This window comes from Bombus impatiens, unplaced genomic scaffold (genome assembly GCF_000188095.3).
Source record: "Bombus impatiens unplaced genomic scaffold, BIMP_2.2 scf_0017, whole genome shotgun sequence".
In the NCBI taxonomy this organism is placed as follows: Eukaryota; Metazoa; Arthropoda; class Insecta; order Hymenoptera; family Apidae; genus Bombus; species Bombus impatiens.
The window spans coordinates 519921-542605 of record NT_176436.1 but is presented as its reverse complement, the minus strand read 5'-3'; the positions used below and the strand labels follow the sequence as shown (position 1 = coordinate 542605).

General features: G+C 39.1%; 1 protein-coding gene across 11 annotated transcripts in view; it reads left to right on the top strand.

Moving 5' to 3' along the window:
- The window catches only part of LOC100749661 (ryanodine receptor), a 42814-nt gene that overhangs the window by 9300 nt on the left and 10829 nt on the right, over positions 1-22685 (top strand). For 2 of the 11 annotated variants that reach the window (XM_033318634.1, XM_033318625.1), the window contains exons 3-42: positions 87-191; positions 299-397; positions 1264-1278; positions 1796-1873; positions 1964-2039; positions 2127-2239; positions 2413-2612; positions 3060-3242; positions 3342-3513; positions 3914-4083; positions 4242-4366; positions 4438-4808; positions 4887-5218; positions 5569-6677; positions 6953-7161; positions 7412-7511; positions 9128-9326; positions 9745-10118; positions 10333-10564; positions 10635-10664; positions 10795-10939; positions 11058-11359; positions 11809-12342; positions 12844-13076; positions 13414-13516; positions 13590-13745; positions 13908-14023; positions 14336-14881; positions 15003-15821; positions 15915-16241; positions 16882-17159; positions 17257-17477; positions 17720-17810; positions 18149-18465; positions 18599-18902; positions 18984-19137; positions 19274-20065; positions 20434-21452; positions 21790-22161; positions 22300-22412. In XM_033318634.1, coding sequence (XP_033174525.1) covers positions 87-191; positions 299-397; positions 1264-1278; positions 1796-1873; positions 1964-2039; positions 2127-2239; positions 2413-2612; positions 3060-3242; positions 3342-3513; positions 3914-4083; positions 4242-4366; positions 4438-4808; positions 4887-5218; positions 5569-6677; positions 6953-7161; positions 7412-7511; positions 9128-9326; positions 9745-10118; positions 10333-10564; positions 10635-10664; positions 10795-10939; positions 11058-11359; positions 11809-12342; positions 12844-13076; positions 13414-13516; positions 13590-13745; positions 13908-14023; positions 14336-14881; positions 15003-15821; positions 15915-16241; positions 16882-17159; positions 17257-17477; positions 17720-17810; positions 18149-18465; positions 18599-18902; positions 18984-19137; positions 19274-20065; positions 20434-21452; positions 21790-22161; positions 22300-22412 — 11234 coding nt within the window. Of the gene's footprint in view, positions 1-86; positions 192-298; positions 398-1263; positions 1279-1795; positions 1874-1963; positions 2040-2126; positions 2240-2412; positions 2613-3059; positions 3243-3341; positions 3514-3913; positions 4084-4241; positions 4367-4437; positions 4809-4886; positions 5219-5568; positions 6678-6952; positions 7162-7411; positions 7512-7980; positions 8081-9127; positions 9327-9744; positions 10119-10332; positions 10565-10634; positions 10665-10794; positions 10940-11057; positions 11360-11808; positions 12343-12843; positions 13077-13413; positions 13517-13574; positions 13746-13907; positions 14024-14335; positions 14882-15002; positions 15822-15914; positions 16242-16778; positions 16800-16881; positions 17160-17256; positions 17478-17543; positions 17568-17719; positions 17811-18148; positions 18466-18598; positions 18903-18983; positions 19138-19273; positions 20066-20433; positions 21453-21789; positions 22162-22299; positions 22413-22685 lie in introns of all 11 variants that reach the window. The other 9 variants (XM_033318630.1, XM_033318619.1, XM_033318641.1 and 6 more) reach the window with 7 other exon arrangements.

Below are 22685 nucleotides of genomic sequence, written 5' to 3'. Positions count from 1 at the left end.
GTTTGCTAGTACTGTTTCGTGTTTCGGATAATTAGACGAAAAATGATAAAAGAAAAATTGAATTCAACGATGAATCGAAATTGTAGGAGGACATGGTATGTCTGTCCTGTACCGCAACTGGTGAAAGGGTTTGCCTCGCAGCTGAGGGATTTGGTAATCGACACTGTTTCCTCGAGAATATCGCAGACAAGGTAGAATTTTTAATTATTTCGATTGTTGTATTTCGTTACGATTGCTGACAAAGTTGAGCCAAATAAATGTAGAAATTTAATATTGACCATTTTATTTACAATTGCAGAACATACCACCTGACCTGTCGCAATGCGTATTCGTAATAGAACAAGCTCTGTCGGTGAGAGCTCTGCAGGAATTGGTAACCGCCGCCGGTTCCGAGACGGTAACGTACCACTTCTTTATCATCCTTCATCGTACGATGATCCTCGTGTGTCACTGACACGATCGTTCGAACGTTACGTTGTCGAAGCAACTGTTTCTTTTCTAATTTTCTAATCCTCCACACCGTGATATTTTTTCGTTTTCCTGTGCAGGCGTTCTCGTCATATATATTCGCCGTATCTACTTTTTGTTCGGTAACTGTGACAACAAATAGTTGCAGTATGTTTAATCCGTACGATAAACAAGACTCTCCTCTGCATCGTGCGTAAATCGATTGGTCGACGTGAATGACCTCTGTACTTAAATCACCTGCATAGGAGTGGGCCATAAAATCCATTTGATCTCATGTATCGTATACAGGAGAGATTAATCAATATCATTTATCCATATTTTTGTAAAATTGTACCAACTAAACTGAACGATGCACTTAGAAAGTAGATACCTGCGATTTTGCGAACCTATCCACGTTGTTTTTGATAGACTGCGAATTAAATTACGTTTGAATCGCTGTTCTTTCCGTACCTTTTTTATTCCTCGATAAGACACAACGAAATAATTTTCTGAATGCATCCGCACGTTTCCTTATCCAATAAGTGTGGCATGCGTCCATGTAGCCGCGTAACACGTCTCAAGTTGTCTTTCGTTTGTCCGTATTTGTTTTTACGTCCCATGTTTATGTCCAATTTTTGTTACGTCGATGCGTTGCACCTCACCGCAAAACGAGAATTTCATGCAAAACATTTTTACCTATCGACCGACATTGTAAGCGTGTTGACCGAATTTTTCTTTCTACTATTCTTTCTCTATCTATTCACGATTGACAAAGCGAAAGGATGAGATTTACAACATCTGTGTTTCTGTTTGCAGCAGCAAGAAAATTTAGTAAGTATACCTTCCGTATCGCTCTAAGACACCGTTTACGTTTACGTTTACGTTTACGTTTACGTTTACGTTCATGCTTGTGAGTAACGTCATTTGCTTGCACCGATCTTTTCATTCTTTCTCTTTTCTCTTCCATTTGGTTATTCTTTTCTTTCCTCCTCGTTGAAATTTCTTTCTTCAATTATGCATCTTTCTATCTTATGTTTAAATACTGACACAGTTACGTTGTGCTTGTATGCTGATCGCGCCTATGACTGCGTACTTTTCTCTTTTACATTCAATTAACATACAATCAATTTACGCATTTATTTTTTCGATCGTACGAGCATGAATACATGCCTGCCATTGACATTCATTCGTTAACAATCATTATTTATGGCCTTCTCTTATCGGTATGCTTGTGTACTTATTTTATGTTTCTTTTTTTTCTCTCTCTTTAATCCATTTTCGACCTACGTGTATCTCAGGCTTCCTACATGTTTCATCTAATCGCTAGAATATCGTTCTGTAATTTTAGGGAAAGGGCACTGGATCTGGACACAGAACGTTATTGTATGGCAACGCTATTTTACTGAGGCATCAAAACAGCGACATGGTAAACAATTGCATCTTTTTTCGCAGATAATTGATAAACGTATCATCGTTCGATCGTCATTTTCACAAGAACTGACTGTTTCGTTTACAGTATTTGGCGTGTTTATCGACCAGCTCGTCCAACGACAAGTTGGCTTTCGACGTAGGTCTGCAACAGCATTCTCAAGGTTAGCCGAAGGAACGCGATCGAATTAATATCAACTAATATCAATTCCTGTCGTGTTTACGTGTACGTAATACGATTGATCATTTAGGTGAGGCGTGTTGGTGGACTGTGCATCCAGCATCGAAGCAGAGGTCAGAGGGTGAGAAGGTTCGGGTCGGTGATGACCTTATTCTGGTATCTGTGGCCACTGAGCGATACTTGGTAAGCAACACAAACAGAAAACAATAATATTTTCCAGTAATATTCCCAATAGCTTCGTTCACAATGATATTTGTTAAGCATCGCACTCAAATAAACAAATATCTTGTTGTCTCACCGTGAGTTCATTAAAATGCGCACTATCTTGAAAATTAATCTCGTCCACATTTATCTAGCACACAACAAAAGAGAACGACTTATCCGTGGTTAACGCCTCGTTCCACGTAACCCACTGGTCGGTACAACCTTACGGCACTGGAATCAGTCGGATGAAATACGTTGGTTACGTATTTGGCGGTGACGTTCTACGATTTTTTCACGGTGGCGACGAATGCCTCACTATACCGTCAACATGGGGCACAGCACCGAGTCAAAAGTAAGTGTTAAAAAATTCAACCCCTTCCTCTATCCCTTTGGACTAGCAAAACTGTATGCAGCAAAATAACTATTTTTATGCAAGTTCATATTTTTGTAAACAGAACCGAACAAAAGATGTAGATTGAACGTAAATATGTTTCATCCACGGAGCATCATAACAAATACTATATTTCGAACGTTTTATATATTTTTGCATATAGTATACATTCTAACTTGCATCTTTAAATATCTCATAATGTACAATCCAATTACGCTTTACGCCATCGTATTGTTGCATTCATTGTTTGAAGAAAAATCCTTCTCGAGAAAGTTAATTACAACTTGTTATTTATTTATTTTCGAAATCGTCGCGTTCATTCCACTAGAGATAATCGTTTCTATAGATAATTCGATTAGCACAGCTGAAGCTAGATATGGCTTCTAGTAGTTAATATATTGCTTACAGTATAGTGGTGTACGAGGGAGGCAGCGTAATGAGTCAAGCTCGATCTCTATGGAGACTGGAGCTGGCAAGAACTAAATGGGCCGGTGGTTTTATCAACTGGCTGCATCCGATGAGGATCAGACACTTGACAACTGGACGTTACCTTGGTGTCAAAGAAAACAACGAACTGTACCTGGTCGATAGGTAGATATCTATTAATAGGTATTAATAGAAAAGTTCAAAGGTCAAGTGGGATATCGTGCCAATAATCGTAAGTTACATAATTATGTTCTGTGTTTGAAGAAACGAGGCAACGACCGAGACTTCAACGTTTTGGTTACGGCAAGAGAAGGATGATCAAAAGATCATTCTCGAGGATAAGGACCTCGAAGTTATCGGTACACCCATCATCAAGTATGGTGACTCGACTGTTATCATGCAGCACGCTACTACTTGCCTCTGGGTCTCGTACAAGGTATATACTAATAACAATTTATACGTAGGATTCTTATATTCAAGCAAGTGAATCATTTAAACGAAGAAGTAAAGATGCACATCTGCACAAAACTCTTAGGACAGTTTAATAATTTATAAAAGCTGATCTTTATATATATCTTAAAATATATACAAATATGAAACATATAAAATGTCCAAACTAAAACGTTTATTACTATATTTACTAAACGTAAGAAGTCTATTCATACATAAATTCCAAATTCATATGCATCCTCTTTTTTATTTTTTACACTCATAACTCCTAACTATTGAGATAACTCATCTTGATGTACGTACACGCATTTACACTCAAAGTACATATATATTATTCGTTGAGGTGGATTAAACTTGACTTTGATTGACTTTGATTTATATCATAGTCGTACGAGACGAAGAAAAAGGGTGTGGGCAAAGTGGAGGAGAAGCAAGCCGTCCTTCACGAAGAAGGAAAGATGGACGATGGTTTGGACTTCTCTCGGTCTCAAGAGGAAGAGTCCCGAACAGCTCGTGTGATACGAAAGTGCAGCAGTCTGTTCACCCAGTTCATCACGTGAGTGTCTATCGTTCGATCGATACTGTAATTTCTCCACATTAAAGTATGCAATTAAAAATGGTAGAGGCTTGGATGGAAGCGTACAGAGCCGTTACAAACCGAATGATAAATTAACGTGGACAGGCAGATCGCTAAAAGGACCGAATATGTTTTAGAGGCCTAGAGACGCTGCAAGTAGATAGAAGAGCGTCTATGTTCTTCCAAAATGTGAATCTGAACGAAATGGTGATGTGTCTGGAAGACTTGATTAATTATTTTGCTCAACCCGAAGACGACATGGGTAAGCAAACTATTATGATCGCAGAAACGCTATTATTACAGTAGATTGACGTACTCTAACGATTTATGTAGAGCACGAAGAGAAACAAAACAGATTCCGCGCTCTGAGAAATCGTCAAGACCTGTTTCAAGAAGAGGGTATATTGAACTTGATACTCGAAGCCATCGACAAGATCAACGTGATTACGTCACAAGGTTTCCTCGTGGCACTTTCGGGAGACGAGAGTGGTCAAGCTTGGGATCAAATATCAGGATACCTGTATCAACTATTGGCAGCTATTATCAAAGGAAATCACACAAACTGCGCGCAATTTGCTAACAGCAATCGTTTGAACTGGTTGTTCAGTCGACTCGGATCGCAGGCTTCCAGCGAAGGCACTGGAATGTTGGACGTGCTTCATTGCGTTCTTATCGACTCGCCCGAAGCTTTAAACATGATGAGGGTAAGCGTTATAACGAGTTAAACGTACGATAAAATACTTGAAATCCTACAATCTCGATGAACTTCCATATCTTCACAGGACGAGCACATTAAAGTCATCATTTCCTTGCTGGAGAAACACGGAAGAGATCCAAAAGTCTTGGACGTACTTTGCTCGCTGTGCGTGGGTAACGGTGTGGCTGTTCGATCTTCGCAGAACAATATCTGTGACTTCTTGCTGCCAGGAAAAAATCTCCTTCTTCAAACGCAACTGGTCGATCACGTGGCTAGCGTTAGACCGAACATATTCGTCGGTAGAGTCGAGAACTCGGCGCTTTATCAGAAATGGTACTTCGAAGTCACCGTCGACCACATCGAACAGACCACGCACATGATGCCGCATTTGAGAATAGGATGGGCGAACACCGCTGGGTAAGTCAATAAATGACAGACCATTGGGTCGTGTTATTGGCATTCACTGATAGTGAAAATCATTTCGAATCGTCTCATCGATACTCGTGGTCCTTTTAAGGCTTTGTAGGTTTTATCAAATATCAACTCGAGGTCATTTCAGCGAATTCGCTTCTTTGATGCCAACTAAATGTATCAAAGTTACACAAAATATCATTACGTCATTGATACTTAAGATAATCTTAAGATTATTTTATAGCTGCCGAACTTATGAACGAACTGCGCTTATTTTACGGGAAAAGAAATACACATAGAGCTTCAATGGAGAATTCTTCAATCTGATTTAACACTTTTTATTTCTTTCTGCGAAGGTACATGCCATACCCCGGTGGTGGCGAGAAATGGGGTGGAAACGGTGTTGGCGACGACCTCTATTCATTCGGTTTCGACGGTGCACATCTATGGACCGGTGGTAGAAAAACTCAAGTTGTTCAGAATGTCACGGAACCTTACATCAGAAAGAGCGACGTGATCGGATGTGCATTGGATCTCACAGTGCCCATAATCACTTTCACCTTCAACGGAGCACCTATCATGGGATCCTTCCGAAATTTCAACCTCGATGGCATGTTCTTCCCCGCAATCAGCTGCTCGTCCAAACTATCCTGTAGATTCCTGTTAGGCGGTGATCACGGCCGACTCAAGTTTCAACCGCCAGAAGAATTCTCACCTTTGGTGGAAAGCTTATTACCACAGCAAATTCTATCTTTGGATCCCTGTTTCTACTTTGGAAACATGAACAAGGTGGTCCTAGCTGGCCCATGGCTGGTCGAGGACGACACGGCTTTCGTCCCAGCTCCAGTCGACACATCTATGATCAATTTACCATCTTACGTCGAGCAAATCAGAGATAAACTAGCTGAGAATATCCACGAGATGTGGGCGATGAATAAAATCGAAGCTGGTTGGATATATGGAGAACATAGGGACGATATGAGAAAGATTCATCCATGTATCGTTCAGTTTGAACGATTACCAGCTGCAGAAAAACGTTATGACACTCAGTTGGCAGTGCAAACACTGAAGACTATTCTAGCCTTGGGATATTATATCACGATGGATAAACCACCCTCTAGAATAAAGACTCTGAGGCTTCCAAATGAACCCTTCCTGCAAAGCAGCGGATATAAACCAGCACCACTCGATCTTAGCGCCATTACACTCACGCCAAAGATGGAAGAACTGGTAGACCAACTTGCAGAGAATACTCATAATTTGTGGGCGAAGGAAAGGATTAGTCAGGGATGGACTTATGGTCTGAACGAGGATTCTGAGATGAGAAGGAGCCCCCATTTGGTACCCTACCCGAAGGTGGACGAAGCGATCAAGAAAGCTAATCGTGACACCGCCAGTGAAACTGTGAGGACACTTTTGGTTTATGGATACATGTTGGAACCACCTACTGGAGAACAACACGAAGGTGAAAGATATTGAAGTATTGGCAAATCCTGTTTTATTTTAGAGTAGTCTAATAATAGAATTTTCATAATCGAGATTTCCGAGCGTGGGTCGTGTTCTTGAGAAAAAGATATGTTCCGATGTTTTGCCAGAATTTCAGTTAGCTTCGTTAGCAACGTCAGTCTTTATTTTGGAAATTTTGCAATACCAAATCGTGAAAATCTCAAATCTCCGATCGACCTAATAGTAAAATAAAATCTTATTAAATTATTTACCTCCATACGTTTGTTCCCACAGCGCTACTGTTGGAAGCCAATAGGTTACGACAACTATACTTTAGGACATATCGCGTTGAGAAACACTACGCAGTCAGTAGCGGAAAGTGGTACTTCGAGTTCGAGGTGCTGACAGCTGGCCCTATGCGAGTCGGTTGGGCAAAAGCTGACTGCTCTCCCGGGAATATGCTGGGAAGCGACGAATCCACTTGGGCTTTTGACGGCTATAACGTAAGTGTTCCTTGATTCAATCCAATAGATTTTCAAGCTCGAGCAATTTGTTATTAAAGACACTGAACTCGCGTAAACGAAAAAATAAAAGAATAAAATTCACGTACGTCGAATTATGCATCGCAGATAAATTTGTTCGAATGGTTTCGACAATGTTCACGGTAAGGATAGATGTTTGTCCATGAAATAGATTCTAAATGCATCATAAGCTGACAGGCCATAAATAATTGATACCAATCGTAAATATCAGGTAACTAAAGTACACGCCGGTATCCACGAGTCATTTGGTCACAGATATCAAGTGGGCGACGTAGTTGGATGTTTCATTGACGTCGCAGACCGAACGATCAGTAAGACTCCAATTTTTCCAATAATTCGATCTGCAGGCCCACCATTTTTTGAGTTTTCTCGTCACTACTGTTGTCTTTGTCTCTATATGTTCTTTTTCATGTTGACTTGGTTGTTTTTTCTGCGTTTCCTTGTCCGAAGATCGAACGAAATTGATTTGGGGATTTCGTTCGAGAAGTGTGGCTTGACGTTCATTAGCGAACGCGAAGGAATCCGCGAGCAACATTATATCTCTATAATATATCTATCAAGTGTACATCATTTGCTGTGTCTCCTACGTATTGCCTTTGTTCGAATCTCAGTCTCGCGCGGACATACAAATATACATATATAAATAGATACGTAATATACGACGAAACGTACATGCAAATTATATCGATATTAAGCGTGTTTAATCGTAAGGTAGATGTGTCATGGATCGCGTACAAATCACCAACGGAGATTTTGAATTGGTGAAATTTTATTTTAAAGGAGGAAAAAGTATACTCGGGCACAGCCGAGACATTTGGCAAACAATGGCAGGTTGGAGACGTTGTCGGGGTTTTCCTGGATCTAATTGACCGAACAATTAGTAAGACGGAATCTTTCAAGCGAACGCTTCAGCTGCCATTTCAAGCTATACATATATATAATTTGATTCAAGAGATAGATTACTGGATACAGAAAAACGTGTTTTTAAATACAAAAGTTTATTGTCGAACGAATAACCTACGTTCGTTTGTTTTTTTATCGTATATCTTTCGCTTATTTTTGCATTGTTGTATACACGGTATTTCGTACAGTTTGGATGAGTGTCATTTGCTTAATCAATCAAACTTTGCAACATCATAAGGCAAAGAAAGCATATGTATTCCACAAAGTCATTAATGCGGATTATTGCCTCACCTTGTCACATCATCACGACAACGTATTCGTATATATCAAATTTTCATTCATTTACAACCGAAGCTATACATTCTAATCATACACAGTCGATTAGCATCATGTGTGTCCTTGTATTCTTTCCGTATCCAGTACTCTACTCAATTAATATTGTAAATAACAGCAACAAAGCTTTCATATTCCATACGATTCATGTTTGCTAACTACTATAACAAAGGGTGGTCCTAAATTTTGGTATCGCAAAATAATTTTGAATAGGCTTTGTAAAGAAGACCGTCGCGGTTCATCGACGATAGAAAATATTGTTTGAACTAAACCAATTTGGAGTGCCCTTCTATCTCTTCATTACGACATTTCTGCAAAATTTATTTATTCATTTTCCAAAGCTAATTTTCTTTGTGATAACGTCATACTATTTTCATGTCTTAATATTTAGTATATGCTATGATATTATCAGCCCTATATGCATGTGTAACGCTTATGTCAATTTTCACATTAGCTTCGCATAGTTGTATATAGTCGCATTTTATCTGCGTGTTTTATCTTTATAGCCGCTGCTAGTCGATTACGTAAAGCTTCGTTAACTTTCAACTTGCTAGTCGCACTAATGGATTACTCCTTTTACTTGACCCCTTTTTTTTAAATTAATTCCTGCCGTGCTGGTAGCAATCCAATATAAATTTATGCGTTTAACCACCACCACAAACAATCTTTATACAAATATCGAAATATTTAGGCTTTTCTCTAAACGGAGAACTGTTGATGGATGCGCTCGGTGGTGAAACGTCTTTCGCTGACGTGCAGGGTGACTGTTTCGTACCAGCTTTCACGCTTGGTGTTGGACAAAAAGCAAAATTAACTTTCGGACAGGATGTAAATACCTTAAAGTTCTTTACGACCTGCGGTTTGCAAGAGGGATACGAACCGTTCTGTGTGTAAGTAGTACATGTGAATCATAAATCCCTCTTACATGTGGTTGGAAAGATGGCTGAAAGAAACGTGTTTTAGTTGCTTGTCATTCTATTTCGGTCAATAAACAATACTTCATTCTTTTTTTTGGTTAGTGTACAAACAGGTGTACTATTTATCACGGGTGCATTTGGAATTATAACTTTGTTTTTAGACATATGATTTATATAACTACCTGAGTAATCGATACGAGTAATTCTCTAGCGATTATCGTATACGAAAATACGTGTGCCCTATTTTTTAGGCACCCTATTTTATCTTCTCAAAAGGGAAGATGATCCTATTTTATTATACGCCAATTAGATATGCGTTTCCTTCGCTCCTTTCCAATTGCGAATTTTATCGAGTTAAGTAAAATGTCTAGAATCGTGTTCGATGTACCAGGAACATGAATCGTCCAGTTACGTATTGGTACACCAAGGATCAACCAATTTTCGAGAACACAGACGATATGGCTGACACGAGGATAGATGTAGCCAGGATTCCAGCGGGTTCCGATACTCCACCATGTTTAAAGATCTCTCATAACACGTTCGAAACTATGGAAAAGGCAAACTGGGAGTTCCTGCGATTATCTTTACCGGTTATTTGCCAATCGACGTTTATTTCGGAAAGTGAGAAACTAAGGAGATGGCAGGAAATCAAAATGCGACAGAATAGACTATTGTCTGAACAAGTGGAGCAGGCTCAACAGGCAGCGCCTTCTGCTCAAATAGAGCAGATCATGAGGTCCGGATTTAGTATGAGCGACATTAAAGGTAAGATTTTCTACGATTAATAAATTGCATTTATCAGAAATGTAAATACGCAAAAACATACAAAATATCCAAAACGTAACACTCGCTGATAATGTTTAATGGCAAAAACTTGTTTGCTTCGAGGTGCCTGTTCATTATATTTTTTATAAATACACGAATAATTTGTCCAATTCAAACTTCTGTGCGTCTTCAACGAAAACCTTGTTTGTTCCAGGATTACAAAGAAACTATTCGGAGGATGCAGTGGAAGCCGACGAAATGATGAAGGAGTCACCGCTTCCCATGCAAAGAAACAAGCCGTTGAGACCTCCAAGAAAGGGTTCCCTCTATGGGTCACGGGTCGGAAACATGGATAACGCGATTAGCGAGGTTGACATGAATGGATACGGCGATATGAACGGCGACATCAAGGACGATAAGAAGAAACGCGGGCGCTCTCCGTTCCGGTTAGTATAAACACATATTTTAAATCAGTTCTTCTCGGGAAAATAGATTTTGATATTCTAATGTTCCTAGCAAACTTAGCAAAGAAATGGAGGATGCCCCGTAAGTTAAATTGATAAATCTTCCATATCTAAATATTTGCACATGTGAAATTCCTTTTGCGTCTTTGCCATGTGAAGAACACGAATAAACACATAAAGAAGAAACAATAAATTTCCAATGTGTTTCGTAGATTCTTCTCTCGCAAAGCGAAGTCTCCGGACGCGAAATCGAAAACGCCCGAGCCACCAGTACGTTCAGACATTTCTGATAAGAGCACCAAGACTCAATCGATGAACAAAGCAAGTAACCGGCCTCCCCAAATTCGCATATCAAACGTAAAACCATTTATTTATTTATTTATTTGTTTGTCCATTCGTCCAACTACCTGCTGCTATGATTCTATTGCCATCTTCGTTCAAGCGCCACGAAATAAATGACAAATTCTTTCTATAGACGGACTTGAAAGTAGTGCCACCTCAGATCCCAGAACGCAACGCACCAAAAGCAATGTCTATGTCTGCTCTGAGTGGAAGCGGCGTCGAGGCAATCGGAAATGAGATATTCGATGCAGAATGCTTGAAATTGATGAACGAATACTTCTACGGAGTGAGAATCTTTCCTGGACAGGATCCAACGCACGTTTATGTTGGCTGGGTCACATCCCAGTATCATTTGCATACTAAAGACTTTAATCTGTCTCGCGTGAGGAAGGGCTCTGTAGTTATTACCGATGACTATGATCGTCCTATAGAACAGTAAGTTCAATTTCTCTTCTATTATATATATATATATATATATATATATTCTCTTCTATTATATTATATTATATATATATATATATATATATATATATATTCAAACAAGACTCATCAAATTAGCACTATGACAGTGTAATGAAATGACGAAAAATTGAAAATCAACAATGTAAAAGATAAATTTATCATTAAGATTTCCTATCAGACACGAAAAATGCGTATTTCCAACTTCCTATAAGAAATAAATGTCGATTAGTTTCGTTATGTACGATGATGTTTATGCAAACACGCTATCAATTTGATCGATTCTATTAAAATTTTATTAATTTCATGGCGTACTAGCAAAACTCTAAGCGTAACTCTATGCATGTATGTCAACGAATGAATCAACTTACTTTACAAGATAACGTATTTTAAATTGTTCTCTTAAATGGAGCAATTTATTGCAGGGTTGATAGACAGAGCTGCTATATGGTAAGAGCGGATGAGCTTTACAACGAAGTAACGCAAGACGCATCCGGCAAGGGAGCTTCTCAAGGAATGTTCGTTGGATGTTTCGTGGATACCGCAACCGGTTGGGTGTCCTTCACTTGCGAGGGAAAGGAAACTAGCCACAAATTCAAGATGGAACCCGATACGAAATTATTCCCTGCCATCTTCGTAGAAGCTACCAGCAAGGAAATACTTCAGATTGAACTTGGAAGAACCTCCACAACGTTACCATTATCCGCTGCTGTGTTACAAAACTCAGAACGTCATGTGATACCACAGTTCCCACCTAGATTGAAGGTTCAATGTCTGAAACCTCACCAATGGGCAAGAGTACCAAATCAATCGCTTCAGGTTCATGCCTTGAAACTGTCTGATATCAGAGGTTGGTCCATGCTGTGCGAGGATGCCATATCGATGTTGGCTTTGCATATCCCTGAAGAGGATAGATGTATCGATATATTGGAGCTTATCGAGATGGATAAGTTACTTAGGTAAATTTTGGAAGTGCGATGTTAATTCTCAGAAAGCAGAGGCTGGATTTGATTTATACAAATATCGATTGCATCCTGTATGCTGTCATTTGGAATTCGGTCACTTACTAACTTTTTGATTAGATATATTTCAATTACAAAATTACAGATAAATCAAACTGCAATGATTGCATGAAAGAATTCGATTTCATAAAGTGACTCTATGAAAAGCAAGCGAATGCTGCTTCTAACTATACTTTGATCTATTTTAAATACTATTACTATAAATCGATCAAACATATGGGCAGTATTGTATATGTGTTGTTATTTTACCGAATTACGTACAATTTTATTTTTTAAAGAAATTTCATTGACATATAAGGTAAAAATTTTTTTGTCTGGACCTTCAGGTTATTGTCATGAAACAAATATTCTATGACAAATATGAGCCTCCGCCAAGTGAGAATTAGACTTTCTTCTATTTATTCGAGGAATTAACATTTATCTATATAATTGTTACAGCTTCCATGCGCACACTCTGACACTGTACGCAGCTCTATGTTATCAGTCGAATTACAGAGCAGCACACGCTCTATGCCAGCACGTCGATCAAAAACAATTATTGTACGCAATTCGAGCGGAATACATGTCCGGGCCCCTACGACAAGGATTCTACGACTTGCTGATCGCCTTGCATCTCGAGTCACACGCGACTACGATGGAAGTGTGCAAAAATGAATACATAATTCCTTTAGGTAAAGAAACTTTTTCAAAGTAACATCTCTTGAAACAAGAGATCTATTCATAGATACAGTGGTTACAAAAAATTATTTACACATCTCTATATTCCATATCTCTCATTGTATATTTTCCAATGAACTTATTTCTTTTGTCACGTCCTATATTTCATTTTTTAGTGATGTAAAAATGCTACTAAATAACACGACATTCGATAAACTTGTACTTTAATATATTTACTTGTAATTAATTATTTTGTGAATGCTATAACGAATGCAACCACGTGGAAATATTTTCTGTAGCCAATATAGGTAACTTTATAGATATCTAACAATAAGTTTATACGTTTCATAGGCCAAGAACTGAAGGATTTATACGAAAACGAAGAAATGAAGCACAGTCTCAGGTATCTAGAAACCGAGTCGGTTCGTCCTCAAATGAAAATGACAGACATCAGGTAGGTACATTCAATTCAAAATTAGATGTGAACCCCATGACTAATAGGCGACATCAAGGGATATTCCTTCCAGCGATCAAACGATCGAGAACATAAGGAGCCTCTACAGTCCGTACTTCCCTCTGGATGTAGTACGGGACTACGTGATGACTGCACTGAACGAGGCCGTTGAGGTCAATCAAGTTCACAATCGGGACCCCATTGGTGGCAGCAATGAGAATCTTTTCCTGTATGTAGCCAAATGAATACGTGCACGCCTGGGCTATTCTGCATATTTAATATCTACGTCGACGATACGAAGAAAGAAAATGCTTTCAGGATAACTTGCTTGCTGCCGCAGATTCAGATCCATTCTTGTGCCTCTTATTTACATGATTTTTGTTTATTACAGGCCACTTTTGAAACTAGTAGACAGGTTGCTCTTGGTCGGAATGCTCAGGAACGAAGACGTTATGAAGCTTCTGATCATGATTCATCCCGAGACTTGGGATCCGACGTTTGACAAAGGTAAAATATATTTCAGACTTAGGCAAATTTTATTTGAAACGAAGACGAAAGCAAAGATTTGAGATAACAGATCATTTCGAGTATTTGATGGCTGAATAAAATATTTCGAAGAAAAATCATTTGAAAGATCAAATAAACTAATACCGTAATTACTTCAAGATAATATCCAGGCAAATAAGATGATACAGCATACAAATAATAATTTTTCAAATATTTTATGATATTTCAATGATTCTCTGGCCTACTATATTTTTAATAGAAGTAAAACTTTATCTTCTAAAGACGAAATGTAATGTAAAAATCAATTTACAGAAGGAAAAGACGAACACAAGAAGGGACTGCTTCACATGAAAATGGCCGAAGGTGCGAAACTACAGATGTGCTATCTTCTTCATCATCTAAACGACATCCAGCTTCGACATCGCGTCGAGTCCATTATCGCATTTAGCCACGACTTCGTCGGTGATCTTCAGTCCGATCAACTTCGGCGTTACATCGAAATCAAACAATCTGACTTACCATCGGCAGTAGCAGCGAAGAAGACAAGAGAATTTCGATGTCCACCTCGTGAACAGATGAATGCGATCTTAAGTTTCAAGAATATGGAATTCGTGGATGACCCTGAGAATAGTCCTTGCGGAGAAGATCTGATAAATCGGATGAATGAATTCCACAACAGTCTCATGTCCTACGTGTCCTTGCACGCCCTGCAGGAAGCTGCGGACGCCGTGGAGGAGGCAGAAGACGCAGTTCAGAAACCTGGCGCCATTAAGAAGCTATTCAACTTTATCAACGCAGTGAAAGAACTCGAAGAGGAACCTAAACCTGAACCTGAACCCGAGAGAAAGACTCCAGAAGGTTGGAATTGTATCACAGTATTTAGCTTCTCGATTCTTTTTGCTCCTGTCTTTTGCTATTACATTTTTTTAAAACATATTTAAATATTAAATGGTGACACTTCTTTTGATATTTGTTACAGAGGTGTTCCGTAAAGTTCTGATAAAAACCATCGTCAGCTGGGCCGAGGAATCGCAAATCGAGACTCCGAAGTTGGTTCGAGAAATGTTCAGTTTACTGGTTCGCCAGTATGACACGGTGGGCGAGTTAATTCGAGCTCTAGAAAAAACCTACGTGACCAACAGCAAGACAAAGGACGACGTTGCTTTGATGTGGGTCGGTTTGAGCCAAATTCGCGCCTTACTGCCTGTACAAATGTCTCAAGAGGAAGAAGAGCTCGTTCGGGAACGACTCTGGAAATTAGTCAACAATCATACGTTCTTCCAGCATCCAGATTTAATCAGAGTGCTTAGAATTCACGAGAACGTTATGGCGATCATGATGAACACGCTAGGCAGACGTGCACAGGCGCAATCGGACGCTCAAACTCAGCCCCAAACTACCGAAGGAGAACCAGTTTCCAAGGAGAAGGATACTTCTCACGAAATGGTGGTAGCATGCTGTCGATTCCTGTGCTACTTTTGTCGAACCTCCAGACAGAATCAGAAGGCTATGTTCGATCACTTTGACTTTTTACTGGAGAATAGTAATATCTTGTTATCGAGACCATCTTTAAGAGGTTCCACGCCATTGGACGTGGCTTATTCTTCCCTCATGGAAAACACGGAACTGGCTCTGGCTCTCAGAGAACATTATCTTGAAAAAATTGCCATATATCTATCCCGTTGTGGTTTGCAATCGAATTCGGAATTAGTTGAAAAAGGTTATCCCGATCTGGGATGGGATCCGGTGGAAGGCGAAAGATATTTGGACTTTTTGAGGTTCTGCGTTTGGGTTAATGGTTAGTCCTTAATTCGTCTTGGGATACTTATTTTATATCAAAGAAGTCGTGTTATGTCGCATTGAAAAAATAATTCGATATAATTCCTTCTAGGTGAAAGCGTCGAGGAAAATGCAAACTTGGTGATCCGTTTGCTGATCAGAAGACCGGAATGTCTGGGACCAGCGCTTCGTGGCGAGGGTGAGGGTCTATTAAGAGCTATCATAGACGCCAACAAGATGTCCGAACGAATCGCTGATCGAAGAAAAGTGCACGACGAAGCAGAAGGTACAACGGCGCTCATGCAATTCGAACATCCGCTTCCGGAATCAGACGACGACGAAGACTATATCGATACAGGAGCTGCGATCTTGAACTTTTACTGTACCTTGGTGGACCTATTAGGCCGCTGCGCTCCAGATTCTTCTGTTATCGAACAAGGTAAGTAAAAGTTGAATTCCCCTTCCCGTGGGTTACGCAATACACAGAACCTTCGTAAGTATCATTAGTCGATAACCACTTCATTATTTATTTTGATAGATTGTCGCGATTTTACTTTCATTTCCAAGCTTATAGTCGATCCAACGGTTCTCAACCAATACTAGAATAATAATTTATGCATTTCTACAATATACAATATAAAAGTGATATCATTCAGAAGTTCAGTTTCAGTGCTAATCTGTGATCGCTTCGTATTTAAATAATTAGAGGCTAGCCAAATATGTAGAACAGCTTCCTATCGAAATCGAAGATTAACTGAACACGAGGGTCAAAGCTTAAATTTCTACATGCAAGACATTTCTTTTTTTTTTTTTTTCCTTTTTAGTCGTACTGAAATTCTATAACTTTGCTTTGGATAGTACGTATTTATGAAATGGTTAAGAACCTGCGGCCTAATTTATGCACGAGCTCCTCTATCCCTCGCAACTTTCAAATTTATTTATCTAATAACAGTGTTTATTTTTTGACGAGCAACAGAGGCTTCTACAGAATCTGTCGGTAATATATACGAAATCAAAGCTTTCTTTTCTTTGCTAATCGCTAATTTGTGAAGGAGGTTACATCGGAGCATGTTTTCCAGGGAAGAACGAGTCTCTTCGAGCGAGGGCTATTCTTCGATCTCTGGTTCCACTCGACGATCTACAAGGTGTCCTGTCTTTGAGGTTCACGTTATTGAATCCCGCGGCAGGCGAAGAGAAACCAAAAAGCGATATGCCGTCTGGTTTGATTCCTGGACATAAACAGAGCATCGTTCTGTTTTTGGAGCGCGTTTACGGAATCGAAACCAGAGAATTGTTCTTTAAGATACTCGAGGAAGCGTTTTTGCCCGATCTCAGAGCCGCCACTATGTTGGATAGGGTAAATATAACACAGACTCGATGTCAATTCATTCGTGACCAATTATTCGAACGTCGAATCGTTTTGTTTCCTCTTTTAATTTCAATTATCATTTTAGAACGATGGATACGAATCAGACATGGCGTTAGCGATGAATCGTTACATTGGAAACAGTATTCTACCTTTGTTGATCAAGCATTCGAAATTCTACAACGAGGCGGATAACTATGCCAGCTTACTGGATGCTACGTTGCACACCGTATATCGATTGAGCAAGAACAGAATGCTCACTAAGGGTCAACGTGAAGCAGTGTCGGATTTCCTCGTGGCATTGACCAGGTAAGCGCGACCTTTTTCCAAAATACAATTGAAATGATTAACGGAATCGTTTTGTTGCTTAACAAGAGACGTCCACGAGTTAAATGTCTCGTAAGTTTTAACAATATTATTCTAAATTGCTAATTCTCGCCTACGATTGTAGTCACAATAATTATACCATAAGGGTAAAGGAGCTTATAGTATTCAGTGCCCTCACGTTTTTACTTCTTTGTGATATGTGTTTAACGTATTTTTCTTTTTAGCCAAATGCAACCCAGCATGTTGCTGAAGCTGCTTCGAAAGCTGACCGTAGACGTGTCCAAGCTATCAGAATATACGACAGTTGCTCTAAGGGTAAAGTAAATTCTATGAAATATTGAAAAATATTGTAGAGTATAAAATATGACGAATATAAATGAAATATACCTGAATTTCATTTATCTGAATTCCATTTATTGAAACGAAATTTTAGTTAGCGCCTGATTAATCGAACTTCCGTCAATTAAATCTCCCAATTTCAATGTGAGCTATTATTATGTAAATCAAAAATAATTGGTAGCGAAGAGAATTGATGAACAACCGTTACATAAATTGTTTGTTTCTCGACGTATTCGCGATAAATGGAGTTTTACTGTACTTTGAATTATTTAATATATTTTATGCTATTGAAGATATTCATAATTTTATAACAGTTGCTGACCCTTCACTACGATCGTTGCGCGAAATATTACGGATCGACCGGTGGACAAGGCGCATACGGTGCATCGAGCGATGAAGAGAAACGCCTCACTATGGTTCTCTTCAGCAACATTTTCGATTCGTTATCCAAGATGGACTACGACCCAGAACTGTTTGGAAAAGCTCTACCTTGTCTCACAGCTATTGGTTGCGCGTTACCGCCTGATTATTCGTTGTCCAAAAATTACGATGACGAGTGGTACGGAAGTAAATCTGCATCTGCACAGTCGCCTGATGGACCTTATAATCCTCAGCCAATCAATACCTCTAGGTATTATATTTTTCTTTATAAAAATGTGAATGAATAATTAGAATACAGTCATTTAAGAAAACCTTATGTCGATAAAACCGGCGAATGAAAATTCTAAATTATATAGTACTGATATTGTTTTAACATTCGACAGTGTGGTCCTCAATAACGACCTCAATCAGATAGTGCAAAAGTTCTCCGAGCATTACCACGACGCTTGGGCCAGTCGGAAATTAGAAAACGGTTGGACCTACGGCGAACAGTGGTCTGAAGTGAACAAGACTCATCCCAGGCTGAAGCCGTACAACACGTTGAACGATTACGAAAGAGAACGATACAAAGAGCCAGTCAGAGAGAGCTTAAAAGCTTTGTTGGCCATAGGATGGAGCGTTGAACATGCAGAGGTGGATGTACCATCTACCAATCGTAGTTCCATGAGAAGATCATCGAAAAGTCAAGTGAGTGAAAATTCTATTTACATATATCTTTATCGATACACAAACTGAATTATATATTACGAATAAAAAATAATATTTCAGGCTGATTCAGCGAGTCCATTTAATTATAATCCTCATCCAGTTGACATGACTAATTTGACTCTGAGCAGAGAAATGCAAAACATGGCAGAGCGTCTCGCGGATAATGCGCACGATATTTGGGCGAAGAAGAAGAAGGAAGAACTCATCACTTGTGGTTCGTATCGATGAAGAATCGAAATAAATTATTAAATAATTTATTAATAAACCACAAATATTTGTCTCAAGATATTGTTATTAATAACTCATTTATTTAACATCAATATATAAATATTAATTTATGTCCTTCACAGGAGGTGGTATTCATCCTCAACTAGTTCCGTATGATCTTTTGACCGACAAGGAGAAACGAAAGGATCGCGAACGTTCCCAAGAATTCCTCAAGTACCTGCAATATCAGGGTTACAAGCTTCATAAACCAAATAGAGGCGGGGAATCAGAAGTTGCGACGGCTGGAGCCTCGGTGGAATTACGATTCGCCTACTCGTTACTTGAAAAGTTGATAGCCTACTTGGATAAAGCCACTATCAACATGAAATTGCTGAAACCGTCCGACACGTTCAGTCGTAGAAATAGCTTTAAAACGTCCACAAGAGACATCAAATTCTTCAGCAAAGTTGTCCTGCCACTGATGGAAAAATATTTTAGCACACACAAAAACTATTTCATCGCTGTGGCAACGGCTACCAACAATGTCGGAGCTGCGTCCTTGAAAGAGAAGGAGATGGTAGCAGCTCTATTTTGCAAATTGGCCAGTTTATTGAGATCTAGATTGGCTGCTTTCGGGCCGGATGTTAGGATCACCGTCCGCTGTCTTCAAGTACTAGTCAAAGGCATAGACGCGAAGAGTTTAGTGAAGAATTGTCCTGAGTTTATCAGAACGTCTATGTTAACGTTCTTCAACAACACTGCAGATGATTTAGGACACACGATTCTTAATCTTCAAGAGGGGAAATACAGTCATCTGAGAGGAACACATTTGAAGACTTCTACATCCTTGTCGTATATCAATAGCGTGGTTTTGCCAGTGCTCACAGCCATGTTCGATCATTTGGCTGCCTGCGAGTATGGTAGCGATTTGCTATGTAAGTAGAATTCAAATAAAATTCTTCTAAGCTTTTTAATATATGTGTGAAATTACGAATGATACGCGATCGTGAATCGAGTGAATGTTTATGATATCCAGACTGCGGATGTTTGTGCATTTATGGGAAACTTGAAAGTTCAGCCATGCACAGAATGCATATAATATGCAAAAACATTCAAAATATAATGTTTGTTGTAACATTTAGCGGGTAAAATAATTTTCTATCTGACTGTCGTTTTTTAAATCATATTTATAAAGATATAATTTCGCACAAACATCCATAGTCTAGTGATATCGATAGAACATAGCGAGATATATTATTAACTATTTAACGAATTTTATTATGTTCACATATTATGTTCACAGTGGACGAAATTCAGGTGGCATCCTACAAAATGCTGGCGTCTTTATACACTCTCGGTGTAGATGCCTCTCTAACACACGACAGAAAATATTTGAAGACAGAAATCGAGCGTCACAAGCCCAGCTTAGGTTCCTGTCTAGGTGCCTTTTCTAGTTGTTTCCCTGTGGCCTTCCTGGAGCCACATTTAAACAAGCACAATCAGTATTCCCTTTTGAATCGTATAGCCGACCATTCCTTGGAAGCACAAGATATCATGATGAAGATGGAATCGAGTATGCCCACCCTAGAGACGATCTTGACGGAAGTCGATCAATTCGTCGAGTCTGAGAAAACCTACAACGATCTTCCCCACGTAGTTGACATTATTCTTCCTCTGCTTTGCTCCTATCTGCCTTTCTGGTGGTCTCAAGGCCCAGACAATGTAAACCCGACAGAAGGAACGTACGTCAGCATGGTTACCAGCGATCACATGAATCAACTGCTGAAGAACGTATTAAAGTTGATTAAAAAGAACATCGGTAACGAAAATGCTCCTTGGATGACTCGTATCGCTGCTTATACTCAGCAGATCATTATAAATTCATCAGAAGAGTTGTTGAAGGATCCATTCTTACCACTTGCCGAACGTGTCAGAAAACGTACAGACACTATGTTCCATAAAGAAGAATCTCTTCGTGGTTTCATTAAATCATCCACGGATGACACGTCACAAATCGAAGCACAGATTCAAGAAGACTGGCAACTTCTGGTTCGCGATATTTACTCGTTCTATCCTCTTTTGATTAAGTACGTTGATTTGCAAAGGAATCATTGGCTGAGGAATAACATTCCAGAAGCAGAAGATCTTTATAATCACGTAGCAGCGATATTTAATATTTGGTCCAAGTCTCAGTACTTCTTGAGAGAAGAACAAAACTTCATATCGGCTAATGAGATCGATAATATGGTGCTCATTATGCCGACAGCGACCAGAAGACCTACTACTATTTCGGATGGAACAGCACCTTCCGGAGGAGGCAAGGTTGGTATAGTGACTTTAAACGATCATAAATCACTATTATAGCGACATAGTAAATGGTAATTGTAATTAATAAAAACTATGGTCCATGGAAATTATAACTAATTCTTTATGGGTAAGCATATTTTGCCATGCCTAATCTTTATACTGTTCTAGCCAAATAAGTCAAATTTTTCAGAAAAAATAGAAATTAGCTTTAAACACGTGGTGTGAACGATTGCCTACAGAGGATTAATAATGCACATAACTGATAATAATAGTAGTTAATACGACATAAAAATTGCACAAAAAATAACAAAATCAATAAAAAAAGTTAACTCTATAATCCATTATCCAACAGAAAAAGAAGAAGCATCGTGACAAGAAAAGAGACAAAGACAAAGAAGTGCAGGCTTCCCTAATGGTAGCCTGTTTGAAGAGGTTGCTTCCAGTTGGTCTGAACTTATTTGCTGGTCGCGAACAAGAATTAGTGCAACACTGCAAGGACAGATTCCTAAAGAAGATGCCAGAATACGAGATCTCGGAATTCGCGAAGACGCAACTCACTTTGCCGGACAAAATCGACCCAGCTGACGAAATGTCCTGGCAACATTATCTGTACTCCAAACTAGGTCAGAAAAAGGATTCCATGGAACCAGTGAAAGCACAACAGTTAGAGGACGTGGTTGCAAGGATCACAGACATGGCCAAAGTTCTTTACGGTTTACATATGGTTAGTGAAGAATCATTTTCAAGTATTACGTAACCATTGTCCCCTGAATATTCTACGATAGTTGTTTCTTAGATACGCGAAGCCTCTTCGTTCGAAAGATGTGTTCGATTTATTTAGTAATTTTGTGTTCTTGAGTAGATAGATCATCCGCAACAGCAGAGCAAGGGTCAATATCGATCCGTGGTGTCGATACAACGTAAACGAGCAGTGATCGCTTGTTTCCGTCAAACTTCCCTACATTCCCTGCCCAGGTATCCTCTTTTGGTTTGATTCGCGTTACCTGTGTACCGTGACACTTGTGTTTATTTCGCTGACAATAATAAAAAGCAATCAAGTAAAATAAAATTAGGATAATCAATATATTATTTAATCCCCATACTTTTGTTGCGTGACGTTTGTTTCGACTTGAGTTTCAAATATTATACCTTTAGTGCGCTATCACCAAGTAAACCAGTAACCAAAATTTCAGTTATTTTTTGTTGTTTTCCACGAAAGCTTGTCTAATCGTAAGAGTAACAAAAAAT